This window comes from Arachis hypogaea, chromosome 7 (genome assembly GCF_003086295.3).
Source record: "Arachis hypogaea cultivar Tifrunner chromosome 7, arahy.Tifrunner.gnm2.J5K5, whole genome shotgun sequence".
NCBI lineage: Eukaryota > Viridiplantae > Streptophyta > Magnoliopsida > Fabales > Fabaceae > Arachis > Arachis hypogaea.
Window position 1 is genome coordinate 7686640 of NC_092042.1, and position 15768 is coordinate 7702407.

Genomic DNA, 15768 nt, shown 5'->3' on the forward strand with positions numbered 1-15768 from the left:
AATTTAGAACAAAAAGAATTTTTGAAAAAGAGGTGAGATATTTTCGAAAATTAGAGAGGGAAAAGTAGTTAAGTGGTTTTGAAAAAGATAAGAAACAAACAAAAAGTTAGTTAGTTGATTGAAAAAGATTTGAAATCAAATTTTAAAAAGATAAGAAGATAAGAAGTTAGATAAGATATTTTGAAATTAAATTTTGAAAAAGATAAAATTTTGAAAAGGATAAGATAAAAGATAAAAATTTTTTGAAGAAAAAGATATTTTGAAAAAGATTTAATTTTTAAAATGACTTAGCTAACAAGAAACTACAAGATAAGATTCTAGAATTTAAAGATTGAACCTTTCTTAACAAGAAAGTAACAAACTTCAAATTTTTGAATCAATCACATTAATTGTTAGCTAATTTTCGAAAATATGATATAAAGATAAGAAAAAGATTTTGAAAATATTTTGAAAAATTTTTTTGAAATTTTCGAAAAAGAGGAAAAATTGGAAAAGATATGATTTTTGAAAAAGATTTTGAAAAGATAAGATTTTTAAATTTTTGAAAATTTGACTTGACTTGTAAGAAACAACTAATTTTGAAAATTTTTGACCAAGTCAACCCAAAATTTCGAAAATTTGGAGAGAAAAAAGGAAAAGATATATTTTTTATTTTTGAATTTTTAATGATGAAAGAGAAAAACACAAATATGACCCAAAACATAAAAATTTTGGATCAAAACACAAGATGCATGCAAGAACACTATGAATGTCAAGATGAACACCAAGAACACTTTGAAGATCATGATGAACATCAAGAACATAATTTTGAAAAAATTTGATGCAAAGAAAACATGCAAGATACCAAACTTAGAAATCTTTAATGCATGGACTCTAACAAACGAAAAATGCATATGAAAAACAACAAACAACACAAAACAAGAGATCATCAAGATCAAACAAGAGGACTTACCAAGAACAACTTGAAGATCATGAAGAACACTATGAATGCATGGGATTTTCGAAAAACACAAGAAAATTTTTTAAAGGCATGCAATTGACACCAAACTTAAAAATTGACTCAAGACTCAAACAAGAAACACAAAATATTTTTTATTTTTATGATTTTATTAATTTTTTGGATTTTTATTAATTTTTTTCGAAAATATTTTTGGAAAAAAAACGAAAAAGAAAAGAAAAATTTTGAAAAAGTTTTTGAAAAGAAAATTACCTAATCTGAGCAACAAGATGAACCGTCAGTTGTCCAAACTCGAACAATCCCCGGCAACGGCGCCAAAAACTTGGTGGACGAAATTGTGATCACATCAATGTAGTATTCTTTGTTGTTGTATGGAATCATTATTATGGCTCTTGGCTATGTGTGGACACAACTCCGTTCAACTTAACCAGCAAGTGTACTGGGTCGTCCAAGTAATACCTTACGTGAGTAAGGGTCGATCCCACAGAGATTGTTGGTATGAAGCAAGCTATGGTCACCTTGTAAATCTCAGTTAGGCAGATTAAATGGTTATGGGTTTCGAAAATTAATAATAAATAGAAAATAAAAAGGGATAGAAATACTTATGTAAATTAACAGTGGAAATTTCAGATAGGCGTGTGGAGATGCTAGAATCCTTTCGAATCTCTACTTTCTTATTGCTTTCATCCAATCCTTCTTACTCCTTTCCATGGCAAGCTGTATGTAGGGCATCACCATCATCAATGGCTACTTTTAATCCTCTCGGGAAAATGGTCCTATGCGCTGTCACTGCACGGCTAATCGTCTGGAAGCATCACCCTTGTTGATAGCTACATCCCATCCTCTCAGTGAAAATGGTCCAAATGCTCTGTCACAGCACGGCTAATCATCTGTCGGTTCTCAATCAGGTTGGAGTAGAATCTATTGATTCTTTTGCGTTTGTCACTAACGCCCAGCCTTCAGGAGTTTGAAGCTCGTCACAGTCATTCAATACCGGAATCCTACTCGGAATACCACAGACAAGGTTAGACTTTCCGGATTCCCAGGATCCTACTCGGAATACCACAGACAAGGTTAGACTTTCCGGATCCCCATGAATGCCGCCATCTATCTAGCTTATACCACAAAGATTCTGTTGGAGAATCTAAGAGATATGCGCCCGGCCTAAGGTAGAACGGAAGTGGTTGTCAATCACGCGCGTTCATAGGTGAGAATGATGATGAGTGTCAAGGATCATCACATTCATCAAAGTGTTGTGCAACGTATATCTTGGAATAAGAATAAAAGAGAATTGAATAAAAAGTAATAGTAATTGTATTGAAACTTGAGGTACAGCAGAGCTCCACACCCTTAATCTATGGTGTGCAGAAACTCCACCGTTGAAAATACATAAGTGAAAGGTCCAGGCATGGCCGAGAGGCCAGCCCCCATGATCTAAGAACTAATCATCCCAAGATGTTCGTTAGATCTAAAGTGATCAAAAGATGACTAATACATTAGTAAAAAGTCTTATTTATACTAAACTAGCTACTAGGGTTTACAGAAGTAAGTAATTGATGCATAAATCCATTTCCGGGGCCCACTTGGTGTATGCTTGGGCTGAGCTTGATCTATCCACGAGCTGAGGCTTCTCTTGGAGTTGAACTTCAAGTTATAACGTGTTTTGGGCGTTCAACTCCGGATCCTGACGTGTTTCTGGCGTTTAACTCCAGACAGCAGCATGTACTTGGCGTTCAACGCCAAGTTATGTCGTCAATTTCCGAATAAAGTATGGACTATTATATATTTCTGGAAAGCTCTGGATTTCTACTTTCCAACGCTGTTGAGAAAGCACCATTTGGAGTTCTGTAGCTCCAAAAAATCCATTTCGAGTGCAGGGAGGTCAGATTCCAACAGCATCAGCAGTCCCTTTTGCCAGCCTTTTTTAGAGTTTTGCTCAAGTCCCTCAATTTCAGCCAGAAATTACCTGAAATCACAGAAAAACACATAAACTCATAGTAAAGTCCAGAAATGTGAATTTAACATAAAAACTAATGAAAACATCCCTAAAAGTAGCTTGAACTTACTAAAAACTACCTAAAAACAATGCCAAAAAAGCGTATAAATTATCCGCTCATCAGCCGGGCATTGTTGCCGATTTGTGAGGAATTCGCTTGCGTAGTGGGTTGTCCGGAAAAAGTGAACGAGACAAAAGAAACAAAATTTGCACAAGTATATCTTATTCGGTAATTGCGTAAAAGTACAATTCGATGATGAAAAGTACAATTCCGTGAATGAAATACTTAGCTTGATTGGTCAGCATGTCGCCTCATGTACTAGGAGTAAAATCTTCTCAGGTTGTTTGCGTTCCACGTTCTTGGGACTTCTTTGCCATCGAGTCTCTCTAACTTGAAAGCGCCTTTACCCATCACTTTTTTGATTCTATAAGGGCCTTCCCAGTTTGCCGCCTGCTTGCCTACTCCAGGGGTCGGTAAGCCGATGTCGTTACGCCTTAGGACGAGATCGTTCGGTTCAAATTCCCTTTTGAGCACTTTGGTGTTATAGCGCAGGGCCATTCTTTGCTTCAGCGCTGTTTCCGCCAAATGGGCCATTTCTCTGGCTTCATCTATTAGGTCCTTTTCCACGGCTTCCTCCACTCCTTTCAAAAGTAGTCGCGGGCTCGGTTCTCCGATTTCCACGGGTATTACCGCATCTAACCCGTATGTCAGTCGGAAAGGGGTCTCCTTAGTGGAGGATTGCTCGGTTGTTCGGTAAGACCAGAGGACCGAGGCTAGCTCGTCGGCCCAAGCACCTTTTTTATTATCCAATCGCTTCTTGAGCCCTAACAGGATAATCTTGTTCGCGGACTCCACCTGTCTGTTTGTTTGGGGGTGCTCTACCGAGGAGAACTTCTGTCTTATACCCAGGCCGGTGAGGAACTCCGTGAACTTCTTGTCGGTAAACTGTGTGCCGTTGTCCGAGATAACGACCTCTGGAATCCCGAATGCCTCCACATGAATTTCCTACAATTGGATGAGGATATGCTGGCCAGCGGCTCGGCCTCTATCCATTTGGTGTAGTAATCAATGGCGACTATGAGGTAGTTGACTTGCCCAGGACCAACCGGGAAGGGCCCCAAGAGATCGACTCCCCATTGCGAGAATGGTCGGGAGGATGTTAGCAGGCTTAACTCGGAGGCCGATGCCCTGTGGAAATTGGCGTTCTCTTGACACTTGGCGCATTTTCTGACGAATTCTTTAGAGTCTGCCATCATCGACGGCCAATAGTATCTAGCTCGGATCAACTTTCTTGCTAGGGCTTTGCCCCAAATGTGATGTCCGCAGCAACCTTCGTGGACTTCCCTGAGGACGTAGCTCGTCTGTTCGGGGTGTGGCATTTCAGTAGGGGCTGGTTGAGTCCTTTCTTGAATAGCTGTCCCTGGATGATCGCGTACTTGGCCGCTTCCCTTCTTAGTTTCGCGGCATCCTTTTCGTCATCGGGGAGTTTGCCGTTTTCTAAGAAGTTGGTGATGGGGTCTATCCATGAGGGGCCTAGCCTTGATAGGTGTAGAGTGATCGCTGGCTCCCTCGTCATACCTTGGATAAGAGACCGGTTACCCTCTCCCGGCTTGGTGTTGGCCAGTTTTGATAGGAGATCTGCCCGTGTATTTCTTTCTCTGGGCACGTGGTGGATCGTGACCTCTTCAAACTTTTGACTCAAATCCTTGACATTTTCCAAGTACTTTTGCAATAATGCGTCTCTGGCTTGATAGCTCCCGTTTACCTGGGAGGTGACGACCTGTGAATCGCTGCATATTTCAAATCTCGTTGCTCCGACTTCCGCTGCTAGGGTTAAGCCCCCTATGAGGGCTTCGTATTCTGCTTGGTTGTTTGAAACGGGGAATTCGAACCTGATTGACTGCTCGTATATGACTCCAACCGGGCTTTCCAGGATGATCCCGGTGCCCCCAGAGGTCTGGTGGGAGGCTCCGTCTACGTGGAGCTTCCACCGTGTGCTCGCTTCTTCGGTTGGATCTCCCGTTACTTCTACTAGAAAATCTGCCATTGCTTGCGCCTTGATTGCTTGCCGGGGCTCGTACCGTATGTCATATTGGGAAAGTTCGATGGACCAAGTCATCATCCTTCCCTCGGGTTTTTGGAGCACTTGTCGGATCCCTTGGTCTGTTCTTACGACTATCCGGTGACTCTGGAAGTATTGTTTTAACCTCCGTGAAGAGGTCAAGAGTGCTAGAGCTAGTTTTTCCAGTTTGTTGTACCTTAATTCTGCCCCTTGTAAGGCCCTGCTCATGAAATAGACTGGTTGTTGAGCCCTCCCTTCTTCTCTTACTAGAACCCCGGCCAAGGCTTCTCCTGTTATGGTGAGGTATAGGTACAGCGGCTCCCCGACCCTTGGTTTCTCGAGAACCGGGGGCGCCGCTAGGATTTCCTTGAAATGCCTAAAAGCTTCCTTGCACGCGGGCGTCCATTCAAACGCTATCCCTTTCTTCATGAGGTTAAAGAAAGGTAGGGCCTTTGCTTCCGATGCTCCGAGAAACCGGGATAGCGAGGTCAGTCATCCCGCCAATCTCTGGACGTCCTTGATACAACCCGGGCTCTTCATCTGGAGGATCGCTTGGCATTTCTCCGGGTTAGCTTCTACCCCTCTTTGGGTTATCATGAATCCTAGGAACTTTCCAGCTTCCACAGCGAAGGCACATTTGAGGGGATTGAGTCTCATGCCATGTTGTCGGAGAGAGGCGAATACCTTTGCCAGGTCATTCAGAAGGTCGTCAGGTCTCGTTGTCTTTGCGAGGATGTCATCCACATAGACCTCTACAGTCTTGCCTATGAGGTCATGGAATATCTTGTTCATCAGCCTCTGGTACGTTGCTTGATGAGCGGATAATTTGTACGCTTTTTGGCATTGTTTTTAGTATGTTTTTTGTAGTTTTAGTTGAGTTCTTAGTATATTTTTATTCGTTTTTAGTTAAAATTCACTTTTCTGGACTTTACTATGAGTTTGTGTGTTTTTCTGTAATTTCAGGTATTTTCTGGCTGAAATTGAGGGACCTGAGCAAAAATCTGATTCAGAGACTGAAAAGGACTGCAGATGCTGTTGGATTCTGACCTCCCTGCACTCGAAGTGAATTTTATGGAGCTACAGAAGCCCAATTGGCGCGCTCTCAACGGCGTTGGAAAGTAGACATTCTGGGCTTTCCAGCAATATATGATAGTCCATACTTTGCCCAAGATTTGATGGCCCAAACCGGCGTTCAAAGTCACCCTCAGGAATTCCAGCGTTAAACGCCGGAACTGGCACCAAAATGGGAGTTAAACGCCCAAACTGGCATAAAAGCTGGCGTTTAACTCCAAGAAGAGTCTCTACACGAAAATGCTTCATTGCTCAGCCCAAGCACACACCAAGTGGGCCCAGAAGTGGATTTTTATGTCATTTACTCATCTTTGTACACCTTAGGCTACTAGTTTTCTATAAGTAGGACCTTTTACTATTGTGTTAGAAATCGGGGAATCTTGGTAGCTATCTTCGTGTTTTATGCTATCTTAGATCATTGGGAGGCTGGCCGTTCGCCCTTGCCTAGACCTTGTTCTTATGTATTTTCAACGGTGGAGTTTCTACACACCATAGATTAAGGTGTGGAGCTCTGCTGTACCTCGAGTATTAATGCAATTACTATTGTTCTTCTATTCAATTCCGCTTGTTCTTTGTCCAAGATATCACTTGTTCTTCAACTTGATGAATGTGATGATCCATGACACTCATCATCATTCTCACTTATGAACAAAGTGACTGACAACCACTCTGTTCTACAAAGCAACAAGGCTCTAGTGTTTATCTCTTTGATTCCTGATACACGATGCATGGTTGATCGCCTGACAACCGAGTGCTCGCCTGACAAACGAGCCAGCCATTCCGTGAGATCAGAGTCTTCGTGGTATAGGCGAGAACTGATGGTGGCATTCAAGAGAATCCGGAAGGTCTAACCTTGTCTGTGGTATTCTGAGTAGGATTCAATGATTGAATGACTGTGACGTGCTTCAAACTCCTGAGGGCGGGGCGTTAGTGACAGACGCAAAAGAATCACTAGATTCTATTCCGGCCTGATCGAGAACCGACAGATGATTAGCCATGCTGTGACAGAGCATAGGAACATTTTCACTGAGAGGATGGGAGGTAGCCATTGACAACGGTGAAACCCTTGCATAAGCTTGCCATGGAAAGGAGTAAGAAGGATTGGATGAAGACAGTAGGAAAGCAGAGAGACGGAAGGGAAGGCATCTTCATACGCTTGTCTGAAGCTCTCACCAATGATATACATAAGTATCTCTATCTTTATCTTTATGTTTTATTCATCATCTATACCCATTTGAGTCTGCCTGACTAAGATTTACAAGGTGACCATAGCTTGCTTCATAGCAACAATCTCCGTGGGATCGACCCTTACTCGCGTAAGGTTTATTACTTGGACGACCCAGTGCACTTGCTGGTTAGTTGTGCGAAGTTGTGTTTATGCCATGGTATTGAGCACCAAGTCTTTGGAGCCATTACTAGGGATTGTTTTGAGTTGTAGTGATCACAATTTCGTGCACCAAGTTTTTGGCGCCGTTGCCGGGGATTGTTTGTGTATGGACAACTGACGGTTCATCTTGTTGCTTAGATTAGGTATTTTTCTTCAGAGTTCTTAAGAATGAATTCTAGAGTTTCATGATGATCTGTTGAAGTCTGGCTGGCTGTGAAGCCATGTCTAATCTTATTGGACCGAGGTTTCAACTGATCATCACAATAGCTTGTTGATTTCCATCAATCTTGCTATTGGAGCAATGATCTGCTAAGGCTTGGCTGGCCATTGGCCATGTCTAGTGTTTTGGACCGAAGCTTTCTTTGAAAGCTTGGCTGGCTGCAAAGCCATGTCTAATTCCTGGACCGAAGTCTTAGACTAGCATTGCAATGATTCCTGGAAATTCAAATCAAGAATTCTGAAACCTTTATTTTCTATTTTCATATAATTTTCGAAAAAAAAAACACAAAAAAATTTCAAAATCATAAAAACCAAAAACATTTTATGTTTCTTGTTTAAGTCTAGTGTCAAATTTTAAGTTTAGTGTCTTGCATGCCTTGTTTATTTGATCTTGGTTCTATTTTCAAGTCAATAGTACAGGGGACTGAAGATTCAGAACATGCAGCAGGGGAATTACACAGAAAAAGCTGGGCGTTCAAAACGCCCAGTGAAGAAGGACAGACTGGCGTTTAAACGCCAGCCAGGGTACCTGGTTGGGCGTTTAACGCCCAAAAAGGTAGCATTTTGGGCGTTAAACGCCAGAATGGATACCATTCTGGGCGTTTAACGCCAGGATGGCACAAGAGGGAAGATTTTGTTTTCAAATCAATTTTTTTTCAAGTTTTCAAAGTTTTTCAAAACCAAATCTTTTTCAAACCAAATCTTTTCAATCAAATGTTTTCAAAATCAATTTCTTTCCTTTTTCAAAGATACTTACTAACAATTAATGATTTGATTGAACATTTCAAGTATGTTGCCTTTTCTGTTGAGAAAGGTCTAATGTTTGAATCATATCTTTTCTTGTTAGGCAAGTCATTAATTTTTAAAATCAAATCTTTTCAAAATTATTTTCAAATCATATCTTCTCAATCACATCTTTTTAAAACCATAACTTTTCAATCATATATTTTCAATCACATCTTTTTGTTTTCAATCATATCTTTTTAACTTCTAATTTCAAAATCTTTTTCAAAAATTACTTGATTTTTTTTCACTCTTGATTTTCGAAAATCAATTAAAGTTTTTCAAAATGTTTTCAAACTTTTTCACTTAATTTTCGAAAATTTTCTTCCCCTCTTCTCACATCCTTCTATTTATGGAGTATCACTCCTTCTCAATGCACAATTCGAACTCCATCTTTCACTGATAAGTTCAAATTTTATACCTCTTCCTTCTATTTTTCTTTTCCTCTGACACCTCAAGGAATCTCTATACTGTGACATAGAGGATTCCACATTTTCTTGTTCTCTTCTCTTTCATATGAGCAGGAACAAAGACAAAGGCATTCTTGTTGAAGCTGACCCTGAACCTGAAAGGACCTTGAAGCGAAAGCTAAGAGAAGTTAAGGCACAACTCTCTGAAGAGGACCTGACCGAATTCTTCAAAGAAGAAGAAGACATGGCAGCCGAAAACAACAACAATGCAAACAATGCAAGGAAGGTGCTGGGTGACTTTACTGCACCTACTCCTGATTTCTATGGGAGAAGCATCTCTATCCCTGCCATTGGAGCAAACAACTTTGAGCTTAAGCCTCAATTAGTTTCTCTGATGCAACAGAATTGCAAGTTCCATGGACTTCCATTGGAAGATCCTCATCAGTTTTTAGCTGAATTCTTGCAAATCTGTGACACTGTCAAGACTAATGGGGTAGACCCTGAGGTCTATAGACTTGTGCTATTCCCTTTTGCTGTAAGAGACAGAGCTAGGACATGGTTGGACTCACAACCTAAAGAAAGCCTGGACTCTTGGGAAAAGCTAGTCAATGCCTTCTTGGCAAAGTTCTTTCCACCTCAAAAATTGAGTAAGCTTAGAGTGGAAGTCCAAACCTTCAGACAAAAGGATGGAGAATCCCTCTATGAAGCTTGGGAAAGATACAAACAATTGATCAGAAAGTGTCCATCTGACATGCTTTCTGAATGGAGCATCATAGGTATTTTCTATGATGGTCTCTCTGAACTATCCAAGATGTCCTTGGATAGCTCTGCTGGAGGATCTCTTCATCTGAAGAAGACGCCTACAGAAGCTCAAGAGCTCATTGAAATGGTTGCAAATAACCAATTCATGTACACTTCTGAAAGGAATCCTGTGAACAATGGGACTAATCAGAAGAAAGGAGTTCTTGAGATTGATACTCTGAATGCCATTCTGGCTCAGAATAAAATATTGACTCAACAAGTCAATTTGATTTCTCAAAGTTTGTCTGGAATGCAAAGTGCACCAAGCAGTACTAAGGATGCTTCATATGAAGAAGAAGCTTATGATCCTGAGAACCCTTCAATGGAAGAGGTGAATTACCTAGGAGAACCCTATGGAAATACCTATAATTCTTCATGGAGAAATCACCCAAATTTCTCATGGAAGAATCAAGAGAGACCTCAACAAGGTTTCAATAACAATAATGGTGGAAGAAACATGTTTAGCAATGGCAAGCCTTTTCCATCATCTTCTCAGCAACAGACAGAGAATTCTAAGCAAAACCCATCTGACTTAGCAACCATGGTCTCTGATCTAATCAAAACCACTCAAAGTTTCATGACTGAAACAAGGTCCTCCATTAGGAATTTGGAGGCACAAGTGGGACAGCTGAGCAAGAAAATTACTGAACTCCCTCCAAGTACTCTTCCAAGCAATACAGAAGAAAATCCAAAAGGAGAGTGCAAGGCCATTAACATGGCCGAATTTGGAGAGGAAGGTGAGGCAGTGAACGCCACTGAGGAAGACCTCAATGGGCGTGCACTGACCTCCAATGAGTTCCCCAATGAGGAACCATGGGAATCTGAGGCTCAAAATGAGACCATAGAGATTCCATTGGACTTACTTCTGCCTTTCATGAGCTCTGATGAGTATTCTTCCTCTGAAGAGGATGAGTATGTCACTGAAGAGCAAGTTGCTAAATACCTTGGAGCAATCATGAAGCTAAATGACAAGTTATTTGGAAATGAGACTTAGGAGAACAAACCTCCTTTGCTCACCAAAGAACTGGATGACTTGTCTAGGCAGAAATTACCTCAAAAGAGACAAGATCCTGGGAAGTTTTCAATACCTTGTACCATAGGCACCATGACCTTCAAGAAGGCTCTGTGTGACTTAGGGTCAAGTGTAAACCTCATGCCTCTCTCTGTAATGGAGAAACTAGGGATCTTTGAGGTGCAAGCTGCAAAAATCTCATTAGAGATGGCAGACAATTCAAGAAAACAAGCTCATGGACTTGTAGAGGATGTTTTGGTGAAGATTGAAGACCATTACATCCCTGCTGATTTCATAGTCCTAGAGACTGGGAAGTGCATGGATGAAAACATCATCCTTGGCAGACCCTTCCTAGCCACAGCAAAGGCTGTGATTGATGTTGATGGAGGTGAACTGATCATTCAAGTGAATGAAGAATCCTTTGTGTTTAAGGCTCAAGGATATCCCTCTGTCATCATGGAGAGGAAGCATGAAGAGCTTCTCTCAAATCAGAGTCAAACAGAGCCCCCACAGTCAAACTCTAAGTTTGGTGTTGGGAGGCCACAACCAAACTCTAAGTTTGGTGTTGAACCCCCACATTCAAACTCTAAGTTTGGTGTTGGGAGGTTCCAACATTGCTCTGAGTATCTGTGAGGCTCCATGAGAGCCCTCTGTCAAGCTATTGACATTAAAGAAGCGCTTGTTGGGAGGCAACCCAATGTTATATTTTATCTATTTTCTTTTGTTATTCTATTTTATTTTGTAGGTTGATGATCATGAGAAGTCACAAAATCAATTGAAAAAAAAGCAAAAACAGAATGAAAAACAGGAAGAAAAACAGCACACCCTGGAGGAAGATGTTGCTGGCGTTTAAACGCCAGTGAGGTTAGCAATTGGGCGTTTAACGCCCAGTCTGGCACCATTCTGGGCGTTTAACGCCAGAAAGGGGCACCAGACTGGCGTTAAACGCCAGAAAAGGGCAAGAACCTGGCGTTAAACGCCAGGAATGGGCACCAGCCCGGCGTTTAACGCCAGAAATGGCTCAAAACGTGATTTTGAATGCCATTTGGTGCAGGGATGACTTTTCCTTGACACCACAGGATCTGTGGACCCCACAGGATCCCCACCAACCCCACCACTCTCTCTCTTCTTCACCCATTCACCAATCACCTCAACACCTCTTCCCCAAAAAAACCCTTCACCTATCAAATCCCATCTTTCTCTTCACCACTCACATCCATCCTTCATAAAACCCCACCTACCTCACCATTCAAATTCAAACCACTTTCCCTCCCAAACCCACCCATACATGACCGAACCATGAGCCCCCCTTTTCCTATATATACCCTTCTTCACCCCTTCATTTTCACACAACCTAAACACCACTTCTCCCCCTCTTTGGCCGAACACAAAGCCATTCCCTTCTTCCTCATTTCTTCTTCTTCTACTCTCTTCTTTCTTCTTTTGCTCGAGGACGAGCAAATATTTTAAGTTTGGTGTGGTAAAAGCGTTGCTTTTTCGTTTTTCCATAACCATTTATGGCATCCAAGGCCGGAGAAACCTCTAGAAAGAGGAAAGGGAAGGCAAAAGCTTCCACCTCCGAGTCATGGGAGATGGATAGATTCATCTCAAGGGTGCATCAAGACCACTTCTATGAAGTTGTGGCCTTGAAAAAGGTGATCCCCGAGGTCCCCTTTTCACTCAAAAAGGGTGAATATCCAGAGATCCGACATGAGATCCAAAGAAGAGGTTGGGAAGTGCTCACCAACCCCATTCAACAAGTCGGAATCTTGATGGTTCAAGAGTTCTATGCCAATGCATGGATCACCAAGAACCATGATCAAAGTGTGAACCCGGATCCAAAGAATTATCTTACTATGGTTCGGGGGAAATACTTGGATTTTAGTCCGGAAAATGTAAGGTTAGCATTCAACTTGCCTATGATGCAAGGAGATGAGCATCCTTACACAAGAAGGGTCAACTTTGATCAAAGGTTGGACCAAGTCCTCACTGACATTTGTGAAGAGGGCGCCCAATGGAAGAGAGATTCAAGAGGGAAGCCGGTTCAATTGAGAAGGCATGACCTCAAACCCATGGCTAGAGGGTGGTTGGAGTTTATCCAACGCTCAATCATTCCCACTAGCAACCGGTTCGAAGTTACTCTAGACCGGGCCATCATGATTCATAGCATCATGATTGGAGAAGAAGTGGAAGTTCATGAGGTTATAGCCCAAGAACTCTATAGGGTGGCGGACAAGTCCTCCACCTTAGCAAGGTTAGCCTTTCCTCACCTCATTTGTCACCTCTGTTATTCAGTAGGAGTTGACATAGAGGGAGACATCCCCATTGATGAGGATAAGCCCATTACCAAGAAAAGGATGGAGCAAACAAGAGACCCCTCTCATCATGAGATCCCTGAGATGCCTCAAGGGATGCACTTTCCTCCACAAGACTATTGGGAGCAACTAAACACCTCCCTAGGAGAGTTGAGTTCCAACATGGGACAACTAAGGGTGGAGCACCAAGAACACTCCATTCTCCTCCATGAAATTAGAGAAGACCAAAGAATCATGAGGGAGGAGCAACAAAGACAAGGAAGAGATATTGAGGAGCTCAAGCACTCCTTAGGATCTTCAAGAGGAAGAAAGAGCCGCCATCACTAAGGTGGACCCGTTCTTTGATTTCCTTGTTCTTTATTCTTCTGTTTTTCGAATTTTATGCTTATGGTTATCTATATTTGTGTCTTGTGATCATTAGTGTCTTAGTGTCTATGCCTTAAAGTTATGAATGTCCTATGAATCCATCACCTCTCTTAAATAAAAACGTGCTTAATTGAAAAGGAGAAGAATTGCATGAATTTTAAATTTTATAACAGTTTAATTATTTTGATGTGGTGGCAACACTTTTGTTCTCTGAATGTATGCTTGAACAGTGCATATGTCTTTTAAATTTGTGGTTCATGAATGTTGGTTCTTGAAAGAATGATGAAAAAGGAGACATGTTACTGAGGATCTGAAAAATCACAAAAATGATTCTTGAAGCAAGAAAAAGCAGTGAATACAAAAAAAAAAAGAGAAAAACGAAAAAAAAAGGAGAAAAGAAAACGAAAAAAAAAAGAGAAAAGAAAAAGAAAAAGAAAGAAATAAAGTTGTGATCCAAGGCAAAAAGAGTGTGCTTAAGAACCCTGGACACCTCTAGTTGGGGACTTTAGCAAAGCTGAGTCACAATCTGAAAAGGTTCACCCAATTATGTGTCTGTGGCATGTATGTATCCGGTGGTAATACTGGAAGACAGAGTGCTTTGGGCCACGGCCAAGACTCAATAAGTAGCTGTGTTCAAGAATCATCATACTTAACTAGGAGAATTAATAACACTATCTGGATTCTGAGTTCCTAAAGAAGCCAATCATTCTGAATTTCAAAGGATAGAGTGAGATGCCAAAACTATTTAGAGGCAAAAAGCTAAAAGCCCCGCTCATCTAATTAATACTGATCTTCATAGATGTTTTTAGAGTTCATTGCATATTCTCTTCTTTTTATCTTATTTGATCTTCAGTTGCTTGGGGACAAGCAACAATTTAAGTTTGGTGTTGTGATGAGCGGATAATTTGTTCGCTTTTTGGCATTGTTTTTAGTATGTTTTTGGTAGTTTTAGTTGAGTTCTTAGTATATTTTTATTAGTTTTTAGTTAAAATTCACTTTTCTGGACTTTACTATGAGTTTGTGTGTTTTTCTGTAATTTCAGGTATTTTCTGGCTGAAATTGAGGGACCTGAGCAAAAATCTGATTCAGAGACTGAAAAGGACTGCAGATGCTGTTGGATTCTGACCTCCCTACACTCGAAGTGGATTTTCTGGAGCTACAGAAGCCCAATTGGCGCGCTCTCAACGGCGTTGGAAAGTAGACATCCTGGGCTTTCCAGCAATATATGATAGTCCATACTTTGCCCAAGATTTGATGGCCCAAACCGGCGTTCAAAGTCACCCTCAGGAATTCCAGCGTTAAACGCCGGAACTGGCACCAAAATGGGAGTTAAACGCCCAAACTGGCATAAAAGCTGGCGTTTAACTCCAAGAAGAGTCTCTACACGAAAATGCTTCATTGCTCAGCCCAAGCACACACCAAGTGGGCCCAGAAGTGGATTTTTATGTCATTTACTCATCTTTGTACACCTTAGGCTACTAGTTTTCTATAAGTAGGACCTTTTACTATTGTGTTAGAAATCGGGGAATCTTGGTAGCTATCTTCGTGTTTTATGCTATCTTAGATCATTGGGAGGCTGGCCGTTCGCCCTTGCCTAGACCTTGTTCTTATGTATTTTCAACGGTGGAGTTTCTACACACCATAGATTAAGGTGTGGAGCTCTGCTGTACCTCGAGTATTAATGCAATTACTATTGTTCTTCTATTCAATTCCGCTTGTTCTTTGTCCAAGATATCACTTGTTCTTCAACTTGATGAATGTGATGATCCATGACACTCATCATCATTCTCACTTATGAACAAAGTGACTGACAACCACTCTGTTCTACAAAGCAACAAGGCTCTAGTGTTTATCTCTTTGATTCCTGATACACGATGCATGGTTGATCGCCTGACAACCGAGTGCTCGCCTGACAAACGAGCCAGCCATTCCGTGAGATCAGAGTCTTCGTGGTATAGGCGAGAACTGATGGTGGCATTCAAGAGAATCCGGAAGGTCTAACCTTGTCTGTGGTATTCTGAGTAGGATTCAATGATTGAATGACTGTGACGTGCTTCAAACTCCTGAGGGCGGGGCGTTAGTGACAGACGCAAAAGAATCACTAGATTCTATTCCGGCCTGATCGAGAACCGACAGATGATTAGCCATGCTGTGACAGAGCATAGGAACATTTTCACTGAGAGGATGGGAGGTAGCCATTGACAACGGTGAAACCCTTGCATAAGCTTGCCATGGAAAGGAGTAAGAAGGATTGGATGAAGACAGTAGGAAAGCAGAGAGACGGAAGGGAAGGCATCTTCATACGCTTGTCTGAAGCTCTCACCAATGATATACATAAGTATCTCTATCTTTATCTTTATGTTTTATTCATCATCTATACCCATTTG

General features: G+C 41.4%; 1 protein-coding gene across 1 annotated transcript; it reads right to left on the minus strand.

The window, feature by feature from the left end:
* Window positions 1-4249: 4249 nt before the first annotated feature.
* Window positions 4250-5446, minus strand: LOC112701065 (uncharacterized). The gene has a single exon (XM_025751867.1). The coding sequence runs from the start codon at window positions 5444-5446 to the stop codon at window positions 4250-4252; it is 1197 nt and encodes a 398-aa protein (XP_025607652.1).
* Window positions 5447-15768: the final 10322 nt, after the last annotated feature.